We start from the raw sequence: 15,982 nt of genomic DNA, 5'->3' as shown, positions 1-15,982 counted from the left end.
CACCGGCACTACCGCCGCCGCTGACGGCATCACCGCCGCCGCCGAGATCACCGGCACGGCCGGCTCCTCCCCGGTCACAGGCCTGACCGGCGCCGCCGGCGCGGCTGCCGTCACCGAGGCCATAGGCGCGATCGTCTCCGACAGGGCGCCCGGCGCTGCCGCCGGCGCCACCAGCCCGGTCACCGCCGGTCGTCGCTCTGACGTCACCGCCGGTCGTCGCTCTGACGTCACCACTGGTCGCCGCTCTGACGTCACCGCCGGTCGTCGCTCTGACGTCACCGCCGGTCGTCGCTCTGACGTCACCACTGGCGCCGTTCCCTGGGTCAGCCGCCGCCGCCAACAGCTGGTCAACGTGGCGCGACCAGATCACGTGTCCCACGTCCACTTCATACGACACGGGACCGGGGCGGGCGACCACCGTGCCGCGGACCCACTTCTGACGACCGTCATACGAGCGGGCCCACACTGTAGCTCCCACGGCGAATTCCCTGCTCCGTCCGCCGGCCGTCTCACGCTGCCGGTCCCGAGCCGCCTGCAGAGCTGTCTCGGCGCTCGGAACCATGAGGTTCATACGAGTGCGGAGGTTCCGCCCGAACAGCATCTCAGCGGGAGTCCGTCCGGTCGCGGCGTGGGGCGTCACTCTGTACGCCATCAGAACTCGGGCGAGCGCCAGTTCCATGCCTCCGCTGTCGTCTGCTGCCAGAGTCGCCTTCAGTGAGTTTTTTAGCGAGCCGACCGCTCGCTCCGCCATCCCATTAGACGATGGGTGATGGGGCGCCACTCTGACATGTCGGATCCCGTTAGAGCTGGCGAACTGGGCGAATTCCTGGCTCGTGAACTGTGGGCCATTGTCCGTTACCAGCACCAGTGGTAGTCCGAGACGAGCAAAAACCGTCCTCATCACCGCTACGGTCCGCTCGGACGTGGTCGTCTTCATTGGGATCATTTCAGCCCACTTGGAGAAACTATCCACCATCACCAGGAACCAGGTGCCCTTCAGAGGTCCGGCAAAATCGGCATGCACCCGCTGCCACGGGCCGTCCGTCGGCTCCCACGGGTGCCGTGTCGCCTGCGGCGGCTCAGCTCGCTTTGAGACGCACGCCTGACACCCGCGAGCCAGCGCCTCCAGCTCAGCATCGAGTCCCGGCCACCACACAAAGCGCCTCGCCAGCTGCTTCATGCGAGTGCAGCCGAAGTGACCCTCATGCAGCTCCCGCTTGACGGTGTCGCGCAGGTTGGTCGGGATGACGACTCGGCCGCCCCAGAGCAGACAGTCGGCCTCGGTCGTCAGCTCCTCTCGGCGATTCTTGAAGGGAGCCAGGTCCGGGTCCACCACCGCCGGCCAGCCCGATCGCACCGCCGCCAGAGCGCGGGCGAGCACCGGGTCTCGGCGCGTGGCCACTGCTATCTGCTGCGCGGTCAGACACGGCCCCTGTTCGGCGATGAACATTACGCCGCCTCCGCCGTACGCCGCCTCCTCTTCTGCCGACAGCCGGTTCTCCGCCTCGTCCGGCACCGACAGACGGGACATCGTGTCCGCCAGCCTCATGTCCTCCGTCCGGCGCAGCTCGATCTTGTACTGGTACGCCGCGAGCTGCAGCGCATACCTTTGCATGCGAGCCGCCGCCAGAGAGGGCAGCTCACGGTCCGGGTTCAGGATCCTGGAGAGCGTCCTGTTGTCGACCACCAGGGTGAACGGCCGACCAAACAGGAACTGGTGGAACCGCCGCACTCCGAACGAGACGGCTGCGGCTTCCCTCTCCACCTGGGCGTACTTCCTCTCCGTTGGAGTGAGCGTTCGGGAGGCGTACTGTACCGGCCTCTCGAGCCCCTCGGGCGTCACTTGCATCAGAGCCGCTCCGACTCCTGTCGCACTGGCGTCCGTGACGAGCCGCAGCGGCAGCACGGGGTCGTACCGCATCAGGACCGGCGCCGTGGACAGCATGTCCTTCACACGGCGCACTGCCGCGGCGCACTCCGCCGTCCATGCCCATTTGACGCCCGTCTTCAGTAGCGCGTAGAGCGGCGCTAGCACGGTAGACAGGTTGGGCAGCAGCCGCTGATAATAGCTGACTGACCCGATCAGAGATCGCAGCTCCTGCACGTTCCGAGGGTCAGGTGCTGCTGTGACGGCCGCCGTCTTCTCTTGCACCGGGCTCAGACCCGCCTCAGACAGTCGCCAACCGAGATACACCACTTCTCGGACTCCGAACTGGCACTTCTCTTTCTTGAGGCGGACGCCGTTGTCCTTCAGCCGCTCCAGCACCCGGTCCAGCCTGTCCATCAGCTCACGGTCACTGTCGGCGCCGATCAGCACGTCGTCCAGGTAACAGACGACTCCTGGAAGACCATCCAGCACCTGGTCCATGATCGCCTGGAACTGCGCTCCACAGGTGCTGATCCCGTACGGGAGACGGTTCATCCGCATCGCACCACGGTGTGTGGTCACGGTGGTCATCTCTCGGCTCTCTTCGTCCAGCTCACACTGGAGATAGGCGTTCCTGCAGTCCAGCTTGCAGAACTTTTTCCCTCGGATGCTGGCGAATAGCTCCTCCGGCGTGCGCATCGGATACTTCAGAGGCTGCAGCTGCGGGTTCACCGTGATCCGATAGTCCGCGCACAGCCGCACGCCGTCCTTCTTGGGGATGGGTACGAGCGGCGTACCCCATCCGGAGAAGTGTCCAGGAGGCACCTTCTCGGCGATCCCTTGATCCAGCCACTTGTCGAGCTCCCGCTCGATATCTTGCTGTAGCGCAAACGGCACTGGTCTGGCGCGTCGATAGACCGGTTTGGCGCCTTCCTTCAGTCTGAGCGCCACCTTCACCGGGATTCTGCCCAGTTCTTCTTTGAACACCTCACGGTGTTTGTCCATCACCTCCTTCAGCGTCGGCTGAGTCGCCACCGGGCACACGTTCAGCGTCTCCAGACCCGACGCCGTCCTCAGCGCCTTGATCCACTCTCGTCCCATGAGAGGTCGGTGAGAGCCCATGTCGGACACGACGAGTCGCAGCCGTGTCGCTCGGCCGTCCGTCTCCACGTTGACGTCGGCCTCGCCTCGCAGACGGATTTGCTGGCCGGTGAATGACGTGAGGTGCAGCTCACTCGGCCGCAGCGTCAGACCGGGGATGTGAGTCTCCGCGCTGATTATAGTCACCGGTGAGCCAGTGTCGATCAGCATGGTGAACTCCTGGCCGTTCACCCTGACCGTCGCCCACTCAGCTGCGGCTGGCTGCACGGCGCTGACTTGCCAGTCAGCCTGGTCGCCGTCCTGAACCAGCTTCACGCCAGTTCGCTGTTTGCCGCAGTCACGCTGCAGATGCCCACGCTCTCCGCACCGATAGCAGCGCGGCGCGCCGGCCCGCCATGGCCGCGCGCCGGCCTGCCGCGGCTGCCCGCTGTCCTGCCGTGGCTGCCCGCTGTCCTGCCGCGGCTGCGCACCGTCCTGCCGGGGCCGCGCGCCGGCCTGCCGCGACTGCGCGCTGGGACAGTGGCGCCGCCAGTGGCCCCGGCCGCCACAGCGGAAGCACGTGCCTGGCCCCGGGGGCTCGGTCGGCCTGACCCTCTCCGTCCGCTGCGGGCGTCGCACCAGGTGAACTGCCTCCCCGTCCGTCTCGGCCGGCGCCGGCGCCCCTGACAGCCGCGTCGTCAGATCCATCACGTCCCTGTGCGCCCGTGCCGTCCGCCGGACGTCCTCCAGAGAGAGGTCGTCACCCTTTAGCGCCGCCTCCCGGACCAGCTTCCTCTGTAGCTCACCTCGGCTGCCCAGGACGCATCGGTCTCTCAACTCACGGTCCACCTGCGCCGGCTCGTAGCCGCAGCGCAGGATTTGCGTCCGTAGTCTGCCCAGGAACTCCTCCAGACTCTCTTCCTGCTCCATTTTCATCCCTTGAAACTTTCCTCTTTCCGCCACCACATTATTCTTCGGCACCAGATACCGTGTTAGCTTCCTTTTCAGGCGAGCAAACTCGTCTTCTCCCTGTCTCTCGGCGTCCTCCTCAGGCAGTGAATCGCTGACATCGGCGAGGTCCGGGCCCACCAGGTGCAACAGGACTGCACACCGTCTCGCAGGCCCTTGAATGTCAACAGCGATCATATACCGCTCCAATGCCCGGAGCCACTTTTCAAAGTCCGTGCCTGGACGGTACGGCACCGCAGACACTATCTGCATCCCCGTTGGATCCATCGTGCCGCCGCCCTCTCACCAGCACGTCGTTTCTCCGGTCGGCTCGCCGCCGCTCCACCGTCGGCCCGCAGCCGCTCCACCGTCGGCCCGCGGCCGCTCCACCGTCGGCCCGCAGCCGCTCCACCGGCGGCCCGCAGCCGCTCCACCGGTCGGCCCGCAGCCGGGCGTCACCGCTCACACCGGCCGGTCACCGCTCACACCGGCCGGTCACCGCACACGCCGGTCGGTCACCGCACACGCCGGTCGGCCACCGCTCACCGCGCCGCCCTGCGCCTGTACTTGGCGCTGCAGCTGCGGTTTCCCGCGCTTTTCTCGACGGGGGCGTCACGTGGTAGTGACGTCACACGCACGTCACCGCGCGCGCATGCGCACTCGTCCCGCACCGCCCGGCCGCGCGCCAGCTTCCCGCCGAAATTACCCGCTTCGGGGACCAGGCACCTCAAACCGCATTGAGGCCCTCTCCGCCGCACCGATCGGCCAATCACACGCGCTGCCACAGCTGCGCGTCACCCCCGGCCGACCAATCAGCGTGCAGCACGCCGACGCATGCGCCACGCACGCACACCACACTGCCGAGGCATCATGGCCGCCACGAATTTCGGCGATCACATGGAAAACCCTGCCAGGACCAGGACAACGGCCGCCGCGCGACAGGCACACTACCAGCAGCAGCGCGAAAATAAAAATACTAAGCAATACTAAGCACTAAGCATTCGTACTAAGCAACGTTTGCGCCCTCACCGTCCGTGGCCTGTCCGCTCTCGCTGACCACCGCGCACTGATCACTGGCCCGTTTCGCCATCACTCGCAATCACAGCTCCAAGGCTTCACCTTGATCTCATCCTTGTCGCCAGGATGTTATAACGTGAGTTCTTTATTCACAACCAAAGCTGCATTGCGTTAAACTTCCCTGAGCGCCAAACACCGATCGCTACTACCGCAACCGCACCCCGCGCGGGCCGGCGGCCGACTGCTCTCGAACCCCGCGTCTGCGCGCCGGCGCCGCCAATGGCGTCGCCAGGCCCCGGGGCAGGGGGGGAGCAGCTCGCGACACCACAGCCTCCATACTACTACTGAGTCGAGCCGCTCCTTGCTCGCTTAACGAAACAAAAAAAAAAGGTACTTGCGCCGCCCCAGAACGAAAGTGAGACACCTCAACACCAAAAGAACACACACATTCAGCCGCTGCTACATACATGTACGGATGCACGGGCCGCCACCCGAACGACCGCCTTCACCACCTGCCCTACACCCGTTAACGCATGCGGAGCCACTTGGGGAATGACAAACTGATGCACCCGTAGCCCCTCTTGTTCAGATGTACGCCGTCCGCGAGATGGAGCCCCTCTGCCACCTTATACACCCGTCGCTTGCCGTGGCGGCAACAGAGTCGCCGCCCCAGCGGGATGACGGCAGCTCCCGTAGCCTTCTTGATTTGGCGGAGAGACTTCTCGAGTTCATAGGCTTGCGTCTCTTCCCATTGTCGGCCCCGATCCCGGGACAGCCGCGGCTGGGTGCCCACGAGTGTGACGTGCACTCCCATCCTCTGTATTTCTCCGATCCGGTCCTGAACTTCTTTCATCAACCGCGTCTTCATCCCCTCTGGTAGTTTGATGGCGTCCTTCGGGTACACATCGTTTCCTCCTACCCACAGGATTACTTGGGCACTGGAGGTGTCAGGATGAAGGCCATCCAACCACCTCCGCACCTCCATGACCCCCTCAGCCACCCAGCGGCGCAGTGTGTACCCCGGTATGGCCCGGATGGTGAGGCTTCGGGGTGGGTCGCAACGGACGTCTGTTCTGTGCAGGATCGAGTCCCCGATGAGAAGGACGGCTTCCGCGCGACCAGCCTCCGGCGAACCGCCGGACGCCCCGTCGGCCTCACCAACTACCACCTCCTCCGGCGACCCGTCTGTGGGCGTCTCCTCCCGCGGCTTCTCGTCCTGCAGCTCCATGTTCGAAAACTCCTCGAACTCTTGCGCCTCGACACCCAGCAGCTCACTTAGCAGGTCCGTTGTGTCAGTCTCCACCAGGTCGACCGCCAGCGGAGACAGATGGTCACGCACAGGATCTCCTGCGCCCGCCTCTAGCAGGGTAGTCACGAACGGGGGTGTGGAGACACCGGCTAACACGGCGGACGTCGGAGACAGCGGCGGCAGATACTCTACAGACCGCTGCGCATCACCCGTGAGCAAGCCGGTCGTCGTCGATGGTCCACCAACCGCTCCGGCGCCGATGGGGAGCGCGATGTCCTCCTGCTGCTGGACAGCCTCCAGGGCGGCACGTACTTCGGCCACTTCCCGCCGCCTCTGCTCCCTCTCCTCTTCGAGGGCCGACCATAGGCGATCGATCTCCTGCCGCATGCGCTCCATCTGAAACTAGAAAGCTGGACTCATTCATCGTCCCGCCTGATAGTATGCGGGCGGCCTTGACACCCGCCCGGTTCGCGTTATGTAGTACCCTTGGGGTGTCCCACCCTGCTGCTCCCGATGGGTCCCTCCGGCGGACCCGCCGGCCCTTACGAATGGCATGAATGGTACTTGTAAGCCAGTTGTGTGATCCTCATTGGGTATCCACTCCCGGATCCCCGTGTCATGTTCCTGAGTCATTTCCTTAGTCATATCTGGTCCCTGAGTGTGGCGCTTGGTAGTCCCTTCCTGAATGCCAGACACCCGTGGCACAAACTCCTTCAGGTCATTGTAGTGAACCTGACGTACTTTGCCGCGCTCGTCCTGAATTTTATATGTTGTTTCATCTCGCCCCCCACGGTTACCGATGATGGTCACCGGTCCCTTATACGGCAGACCCAGTTTCGGCTTCCCGCCGACGGCGGCCGTGTGATCTCGCACCCACACTTTCGTTCCTGTAGGATAGGCAGTGTGATTGACTCTGCTATCGTGGCGAACCGCCATCCGAGCAGCTGCTTTGGACGTGGCTTCTTTGACACGAGCATATGCCCGTTTCATTGTCTTCAGCCGACTGTTAAGGAACGTCCTGGTCGGGATTGGGTCAGTTTCGGGGCCATACACCACGTCCAGCGGTACCCGAGGCTCGAAGCCATGAATCAAATAGAATGGGGTGTACCCGGTAGTTTCGTGGAGGGACGAGTTGTACGCCATGGCGTAGGACATGACTCCCTCATCCCAGCTCAAGCCTTGGCCATCGACGTATTTCGAAACCATGTCCTTTAGTGTACGCATGAAGCGCTCGACCATGCCGTCGCTCTGCGGGTGATAGGGTGTTGTCCTAGTCTTGTGGATACCGAGTCTCGTATACATCTCCTTCATCATCAGAGACTCAAACTGTGCGCCCTGATCAGTGTGTAGCCTCTCCGGGACACCAAGCTCTTGGACCCAGTCTAGGAAGGCATCCATGACTGTCTCCGTCTTCTGATTTGGCATTGGGTAAATTCTCACGTACTTTGAAAAGTAATCCATGATCACGAGTGCGTATTTGTTTCCTTTTGAGGAAAGAGGCATCTCCGTGATGTCCATGGCAACCCTCTCAAAGGGGCGAGACGTCACCTCAGTCACCAATGGTGCACGCCTGCTCGGGGCAGGCCTACAGCGTCGCTGACATTGTGTGCACGAGGCGCAGTAGCTGCGGACGTCCTCGTTCATCCCCGGCCACACGAACCGGGCTTTTACCCGAGCGATGGTCCGCCTCCGACCCATGTGACCACTGGATTTGTCATCGTGGGCGAGTCTGATGATTTCAGCTTGAATTGCCTTGGGCACGGCCGCCTGGAAACGTTGCTTGCTGGCAATTCCTAACACTCCTGAGCGAACCTCTACTTGTCCCCAGTGCTTCTTCAAGACGGCCCAACCGCTCGTCTCTGTGGATTTAGGCATCCTCCCCTCCTCCCTTGCCCGACACAACGCCGATAACGTTGGATCGTCTTGTTGGGCCTCCAGCAGCAGCGACTCGGTTGATCGTTTCTCCCCGACTGCGGAGGGGGGCGTCAACGTCTTTGTCGCCGGGTTCACCCTGTCTGTCGGCCCTGACGATAATGTGGCGGGTGCTACAGAGGTGATCACGGAATATGGTGACCCTCCTACCCCAGAGATCGCCGCATTCCCTGTCGGCGAAGCCGCCGTGGACCGTGACGGTGTTGGCGAACCGCCAGCCGTCGGGACTGATCCGCCCATTGCTCGCGACATGCCGGCATCCCCAGCCAGACCACCATTGCCCTCATCGACGGACACCCCAGATGGCCTCCTCGATAGTGCATCCGCATTGCCATGCCTCACCCCACTGCGGACCCGAACCATGAAGTCGAAGGAGCTTAGCTCGACCGCCCAGCGTCCTCGACGTCCTGTGCCATCACGTTCCACCGAGATCGAATCAGGGATGTTTGCCAGAGGTTCGTGGTCAGTCACTACCTCGAACTTGGCTCCAACTGTATATTGCCGGAAATGTCTGATGCCGTGGACCACAGCCCAGAGCTCTTTGTCGTAGGTGGGCCATTTCACCTGCTGCTTCGACAGCGCCTTACTCTCATAGGCGACCACCCGCTCATACTCCCCTGTCTTCTCAGTCAAGACAACGCCAACCGCGAAGTTGCAGGCATCGGTGTACAGGACAAACGTCCCCTTGCCAGTTGGTAGCGTCAGGATCGGCGGCGTGGCCAGGACGGACTTAAGCTGCTCGAAGGCTCCTCGCATCGCTTCCGTCCACCTGATTTGACCGTCCGCCACCGTGGCGTCTCGCAGAGGCTTTGTGATTGCCGCATATCCTTGGATGAAGCGTGCGTAGTACCCGCACAGACCGAGAAAACTCCTCATCTCTTCGTCGGATGATGGATGTGGCCATGCCAGTACCTTTTCCACGTTACGTGGATCTGGCCGGATTCCCTCTTCGGAGACTAGGTGGCCGAGGAACGTCACTTCTTTGCGAGCGAAGCGACATTTTTGCGCCTTGAGCTTCAGTCCCGCCGCTCGGATCCGCTCGAACACCTCTTGTAAAGTGGCCAGATGCTCTTCCTCCGTCCTGTTGAACAGGATGACGTCATCCAGGTACACTAGGCAACTTTTTGTGTCCAGACCCGCCAGGATCATTTCCATCAACTTCTGGAACGTGCCGCTCGCATTCTTCAGGCCCATTGCCATCACTCTGAAGTGATGTAGCCCCTTGCCCGTCGAAAACGCCGTCTTTTCTCGATCCTCAGGTGCCAACTCCACCTGCCAATATCCCGTGGCCATATCCAGCGTGGTGAACCACCTCGCTTTAGCCAGGGTGTCGAGAGAGTCGTCAATTCGAGGGAGTGGCATCGCGAAGCCTTTCGTCACTCTGTTCACTGCTCTCAGGTCAACACAGAAGCGGAAGGTTCCGTCCTTCTTGCGAACCAGTACCACTGGAGAGCACCAGGGACTTTCGCTTTCTTCGATGATCCCATCCTGTAGCATCTTCTTCTTCTGCTTCTCCACCTGGTCACGCACCTTCAGCGGCACCCGCCGTGGTCTTTGTTTGATGGGACTAGCATCACCAGTATCGATCTTGTGTCTGGTTAGATTCGTCTGACCAATATCTCCGGGACGCCAGCTGAAGACATCGGCATATTTCTCGAACAAGCCGCGCAGCCTCCCCTGACCATGTTCCCCGAGATCAGTCAGACCGGGTTCCAGCGCCTGCTTCACGTCCGGATCGATATCTTCAGCTGCCTCCGGTGGAAAACCTCCACCTTCGCAGCTCGCCACCGCGTCAACCACGTCGTCCGGCTCTGGACACAGTTCACACATGTCTCCCAACGAGTCTCCCATCGAGAAGAATGTTCCCACGTCTGAGCCTTTCAGCAGTCGAACGTCTTCTGTCCCGACGTTCGAAAATTGAATGGGCACTGTGCCGTCGGTCGCGACAGCAACAACAGCTCTCGGTATCAACAGTGAGTCCCAGTCGGCTGCAGGGCTCGGCTCCACCATCCCGGTCATGGGCGTCTCTGCCACAGCTACGCCGGATCCATCCAGCGGTTCAACCACCGCTGCAGCTGTCAGGATCGAGCGACCCGGAATAGTCACCGTCCCTGCCAGAACAACCTTAGCTCGGGAAGCTCGAATCTCTGGGTACGTGGGAAGGGAAATTTTCAACCCTTTGATACGAAAAACTCCCTCTTCGTCATCGATGATGGTGCGATGCTGACAACAGAAATCTCGACCGAGAATCACGTCATACACCAGACCAGCCACCGCTGCCAGTCGAGAACATCCGAATGTCTCTCCGGAGATCGACATCGGGACATCACAGAGTACCTCCGTGATCACCAGCGGACTCCCACCCGCTCCCTTCGCAGACCGCGAAGGGGTGGTTGACTTACAGCCCAACTCCACCTTGATGCGCTGATGTAAGCCGCACCTCACCATCGAGAAATCTGCGCCAGAATCAATGAGTGCCCACGCCTCAAGACTACCGATTTTCACCCTGACGGCGGCTGCGGTGAACCGGGACTGGTGAGAAGCAGCTGACTCTCGCCCCACTGAACCAGCTGCCCCTAGTTTTCCGGCTGCCTGTTGTCAGTGGACTTCGTTGGTGCAGTCTGCCGTCTGCCCTGCGCTGAACGGGTCACGTGGTCCGTGAGAGAACGGCAAGCCGCCATCCAGTGACCGCTGCGACCACAGGCTAGACAGAACGGGTGACGTGGACCCCTCCCAGGCTCCTTGAACGGACAGTCAATCCGAATGTGTCCCCTTTCTCCACAGCAGAAACAAATGACGTCACCGGTACCAGACCTCGGCTGAGCGCGGCGAGCCGCCGGGCAGTCTCGTCGCATATGCCCTGGCGCTCCACACCTGTAACAAGATATGTCTCTCGACAGCTCTGAACCTGTTCGGGAGCTGGCAGCAGCTACTAGTGTCTCCATCGAATACCTGAGATTGGCTATCTCCTGTTCCAACTGAGCTACCCGGCCGTCGCTGCAGCTTGCGTCGACCCGGTCTGGCTCAGCGTCAACCGCCGCCACCGCCGACCGAACGCCTGAACAGCCTTGCTGAGTCACAGGTGACCGGCCAGCCGCCCGCACCGCCTGGACCACCTCCTGGCGCTTGTTCAGCTCGTTCACGATAGACACTGCTTCGGACAGGGACCCTGGCCTCCGGTGACACAATTTGGCCTGAAGCCACTCATCCCGCAGCCCACAGATGAGTCGGCTCGCCAAATCCTCATCTAGAAACTTTCTCGGTTCAGTCGAGCCGGACCCTTTCGACCCGGGCGCTGCCGCCTGTGATGGAAATGCGGCTCGGCCGAGTTTCCCGATGCGGTCTGCAAAATTTGCCACCGTCTCTCCTGGTGCTTGACGCACCCCACCGAGCGCTGCCCGCGCCTCCAGTGGATCGACGGATCTACCGAAACGCTCACCCAGGTGCTTCCGTACCTCGCAGTACGATTTGTTAAGTTTCAACTGTGATTGCGCACAATCCGAGGCCAGACCGTCCAACAACGGCAGGAGACGTTTTAACCGTCCCTCGTCCTCGTGCTCAGACGTCAGCGCCTCGAACCGTGCTATCCATCCCTCCCAGTCATCCGTGTACAGCCCCGCGAACCGCGGAGTGCGTGATACCAGGATGGTGTCATTAAAGTCCATCGCCGGACTGTCCCTGGGGCCCCGAAATATATGCAAAAAAAAATATTACAGCTGACCCTTCCACGCAGTGCAATTGTGATGTGGCCTTGTATTTAATGTCGACTGCCGTGTGGACCACACGGCGACAAAAAATCACGCCGAGCAAACCGCTCGTCGATGCCACTTAACCAAAATAAGTCATTGATAACATCCGCCGTGTGATCCACAAGGCGAGAAAAAAAATATGCTGAGCGAGCCGCTCATCAACAGACACGCAATACCAATAACGGCAATTCAAATAAAAAAATAATATCACCAATCCTGAATTCATGTGGCTTACCTCTAGTGGTGTCCTACCGACCGCGCCAATATTACAGGCACATATATTACAGGCACAACACCCCGTTCCGCGTCCCGCGACCGACTGCCCGCTCGCCGCGGCGCGCCCACTCCCCAGCCGCCGCCAGCCGGGCGGCGGCGCCGCGACCACTCGCCGGGCCGCGCCACGGGCGGCGCCAGGCGCTCGCCCAGGGGCGGCCCGCGCCACGGGCGGCGCCGGGCGCCCGCCCAGGGGCGGCCCGTAACAATAGCACTGGCATCAGGAGCATTTCGACCCCGATGGATTAAAGGGACTATCCCACCTTCTAAAATGTTGTTAAAACCAGTTAAATTGTGCCCGACTGTATAGATTGGATGACCAGGAACACGGTTCTGGCATTTATTTTTCATTTAACATCTTAGGCTTCCCATATTCCAAACATAAACTTTCAAATATGTGACGTCACAGCCCAAAATTACCTCCTTCCCCAGGCCACATTACTGTCATAAAGCTGATTCTTTTTACTCTGTAGGCACCACAACAAAGTTCAGACCAAGTTTTAAGCGATTTTTCAACAAACAAACCCATTTAAATCATAATGACTAAACGAGGTGACGTCACACTAACGGTCGCTCCATGTTGAAGATAGGGCCTTGTACAAGGCCCATTTTCAAATGAAGGGAACGAATTTCTTCAACACCAAGAGGCCGCGGGGATTGCAACCTAGATAGATAGTGGTTTCTGAACCTCGCCGCAAACTTGGCTATCTCAACTCAAACCCCATGTTAAAGGTGGGATAGTCCCTTTAAAGACTGAACCAACAGTGAATGTGCCGCTTATTTCGGGGTTTTCGGTCCGTCAATCGAGACGCAAACCTCGTCTCAAAACGTCGTCACGCCTGCAGGCTATGCTGTGCCGCAATGCGCTGCTTATCTGCCGCAGTGGAGCGACTTGATTAGGGTCTGACCCGACTAAGAACAGCCGCTTGCATAAGCAGGCACCACTGGTATTAGCAGGTTGACATATGGCAAAAGTTCAGGAGGGATGTGGTAGGGATGCATCTCAGGAACGTAATTCATGTAAGTAGCACTTTGTACGCGAGAACATGCAGAGTTTTGGATTTTAGCCTTGAAAACGTATACCGTTTTAGGCATGTATGCTTGACGATAAGTACATTGCATTCATAGCCGCAGACCAGTCGACGTTCATACCTGAAAGTTAACCCGCGCCCCGCTGGGCTATTCAGCCATACGCGCCCTGCTGGGGGGGGGGGGCAGATTCTGCCCCCCCCCCCCCTGTCTAACTTCCGAACCGATGGTCGTAGAAAGACGGGGAAAACGGCAATCGAAAGCTCTCAACAAGGCGGATCTTAAGAGCCCAATTTTTTTTGCTTAAGTAGGTCAGAGGTCAGGTCAAGGTCAGGTCAAGGGTACAAAATGCAAGTTTCTACAGTATCGGCCTTGCACCGTAGTTGCCGAAGAATGGACTGAGACTGATTGCCCAAAACGTGTTCTTAGACTACCAAGACAATATTCGTTGCACACAATGTCATTCAAAGGTCAAGGTCAAGGTCAGGTCAGGTCAGGTCAGGTCACCAAAAACAAAATATAGAAAAGGGCATGTGCGACACATGTTTTATGGGTCATTTTACTCATGGAATTCAATAGGCACACTCAATAAGTGATATGGACCACCTCTGGATGAATTTCAGGTCGAGGTCAGGTCAAGGTCAGGTCAAGTGAGGTCTGTGGCGAGTTCGTACATACTTCCTTTTATTAGAGGTCTTTGTTCTTATTTTATCACGTCTTATTTGATTCATGTTTATTTTTTTGTCATTGTTGCTGCGCGCGTGAAAAACAATAGTTTTTTTTTTTGCTCAGAAAACCGAGTCAACGTGGATGTTGGAAATTGTTTTTAGTTTAGTGTGCGGCCTACTTTCAAACTGCCATGTTCTTTATTTTCATCTCTCAATATAATTTTATCATATTTTATCGATTCGTCTCGGCCGCCACATTGGTGACCCCGACGTGATTTGATAACGAAATGAAAACATAAACAAGACTGAAGATCATTGGCCACGAAAAACATTGAAGACAAGTAACGTAACTTTTGCTTAGCCTATTTGATTCTTTTCTATTTAATTTGATTGTTTTTATCTGTTTGTCAAAATGTCAAGAAACCGAGAGAGAGGAGACCAGAATGAAACAAAGATGTCTGTTCGACCGCCACCGTTTATGGAGACTGCTGTATCAGGTTGGTTCGCGATTCTTGACGCCCAATTCCATCTTGCGAATGTTACTTGTGATACCACGAAGTTCTTTCATGTCTTGGCATCTCTTCCCGCGGATGTGGTAGCTAGGGTCGATCCTTCTGTGATTGCTGGTCAAAACTTTTCTAACCTAAAATGTGTCGTGGTAGAGATGTTTGAGAAAACTAAGCCCGAACTCTTCGAAAAACTCATCTCCAAAAATGTCATGACCGGACGTCCTTCAGAGTTTTTGGGAGAGCTGAGGGAGATTGCTTCGAAGGTAGGAGTCGGAGATGACCTGGTCAGGCACAAATTCATTCAGTCTCTTCCTTCTGCCATGAGCACGGTCCTGGCTGCTCAACGAGACCTTACCCTGTCACAGATGGGGAAGCTAGCCGACGAGCTCGTTCCTCTCGTTCAAAAGCAGACCGTAGTAGCCGCTCACCCGGTAGAATCTCACGGCAGTTCACGTTCCCCTCAAAGAGGCATCTCACCGGCTGCTAGGGGTCAACGACCCCGATCAGCTGATCGACGCGGCCAGGGAAGGGACCTCGAGCCATACCATGACGGACAGCCACCTAAAGTGTGCCGGGCTCACATCTTTTACGGTCCCCATGCCCGCACGTGCCGCCCCTGGTGTACGTGGCCTGGTAAAAGTGTGAGGGGCAGGACGCCAGTTAGATATAGGGACTCTACCCCAGCAGCCGAACAATCAGAACCGGGAAACTACAACGGCAGGCTGTAAATGCTGCGCAGGGTCTGCCACTACTCAAGGTCGCAGCCAATGTCGGGTCAACTAAGTTGTCATTTCTTGTTGACACTGGCGCCGGCATTTCACTTTTACCACGCGACTTGGTAACTCGTAAGCATCTTTCTCCTTCAGCCGTACATGTATCGACTGCCACAGGACAGCCCCTTCGAATTTACGGTGAAATCCTTATCGATGTCGAAATACCCTCCTTGCGTCGAACTTTCCCTTGGACGTTCGTTGTCGCTGATGTGACAGATCCTATCCTTGGGAACGATTTTCTCGCGACATTCAAACTGATTGTAGACTGTGGGTCACAAACACTGACAGATTCAGTAACTTCGATTCGCTGCTCGGTCCTGACAGCGTCCAGCACGAGCGCGAATCTGATCGCAAATGATCTATCGCATTTAGCGGCGCCGGCCCAGGCGCTCTTTCACAAGTATCCCGCCGTCCTCAATCCGCAGAAGGCTGCTGATTTGCAGCAGACTCCTATTCATACCAGGCACACTATATACACGGGTAGTGCTCCGCCGACCTTTTCCAGTCCGCGTCCACTGCCTCCTGATAAACTGAAAGCAGCCAAGGAATCTTTTTCAACACTTCTACAGGCTGGCATTATCCGGCCCTCCAACTCACCGTGGTCTTCTCCTTTGCACATGGTGCCGAAGAACAGTCCCGGACACTGGCGTGTGACAGGCGATTACCGAGCTCTTAATTCTTTGACGAAACCTGACAGGTACCCGTTACCACACATTCAGACCTTCTCCTCTAACCTACACGGTAAGGGCAGATTTTCAAAGATAGATTTGCTCCGCGCGTATCATCAAATACCCATGAACCAGGACGACATTCAGAAAACCGCCGTGACAACTCCCTTCGGCAAATATGAGTGGCTTTATATGCCGATGGGTCTCCGCAATAGCGGCG

General features: G+C 58.6%; 2 protein-coding genes across 3 annotated transcripts in view; both read right to left on the bottom strand.

Moving 5' to 3' along the window:
* Nucleotides 1-15,982, bottom strand: part of LOC122391906 — a 47,756-nt gene that overhangs the window by 13,196 nt on the left and 18,578 nt on the right. Inside the window, exon 1 of one of the 2 annotated variants that reach the window (XM_043386244.1) lies at nt 12,078-12,140. The exons of the other annotated variant lie outside the window; for it this stretch is intronic. The gene's annotated coding sequence lies outside the window, so the exon portion shown is untranslated. Of the gene's footprint in view, nt 1-12,077; nt 12,141-15,982 lie in introns of those variants that run through there. 2 annotated transcript variants of the gene reach the window in all.
* LOC122391367 (uncharacterized protein K02A2.6-like) lies at nt 324-3,877 on the bottom strand. Its single transcript, XM_043385177.1, has 4 exons — nt 3,560-3,877; nt 957-3,310; nt 514-641; nt 324-343 (listed from the first exon to the last, which is right to left on the bottom strand). Exons 1-4 carry the CDS (start codon nt 3,875-3,877, stop codon nt 324-326), a joined length of 2,820 nt encoding a protein of 939 aa, XP_043241112.1.

This window comes from Amphibalanus amphitrite, unplaced genomic scaffold, assembly GCF_019059575.1.
Source record: "Amphibalanus amphitrite isolate SeventyFive unplaced genomic scaffold, NRLGWU_Aamphi_draft 000022F_arrow, whole genome shotgun sequence".
NCBI lineage: Eukaryota > Metazoa > Arthropoda > Thecostraca > Balanomorpha > Balanidae > Amphibalanus > Amphibalanus amphitrite.
This window is presented reverse-complemented; position numbering and strand designations above follow the sequence as displayed.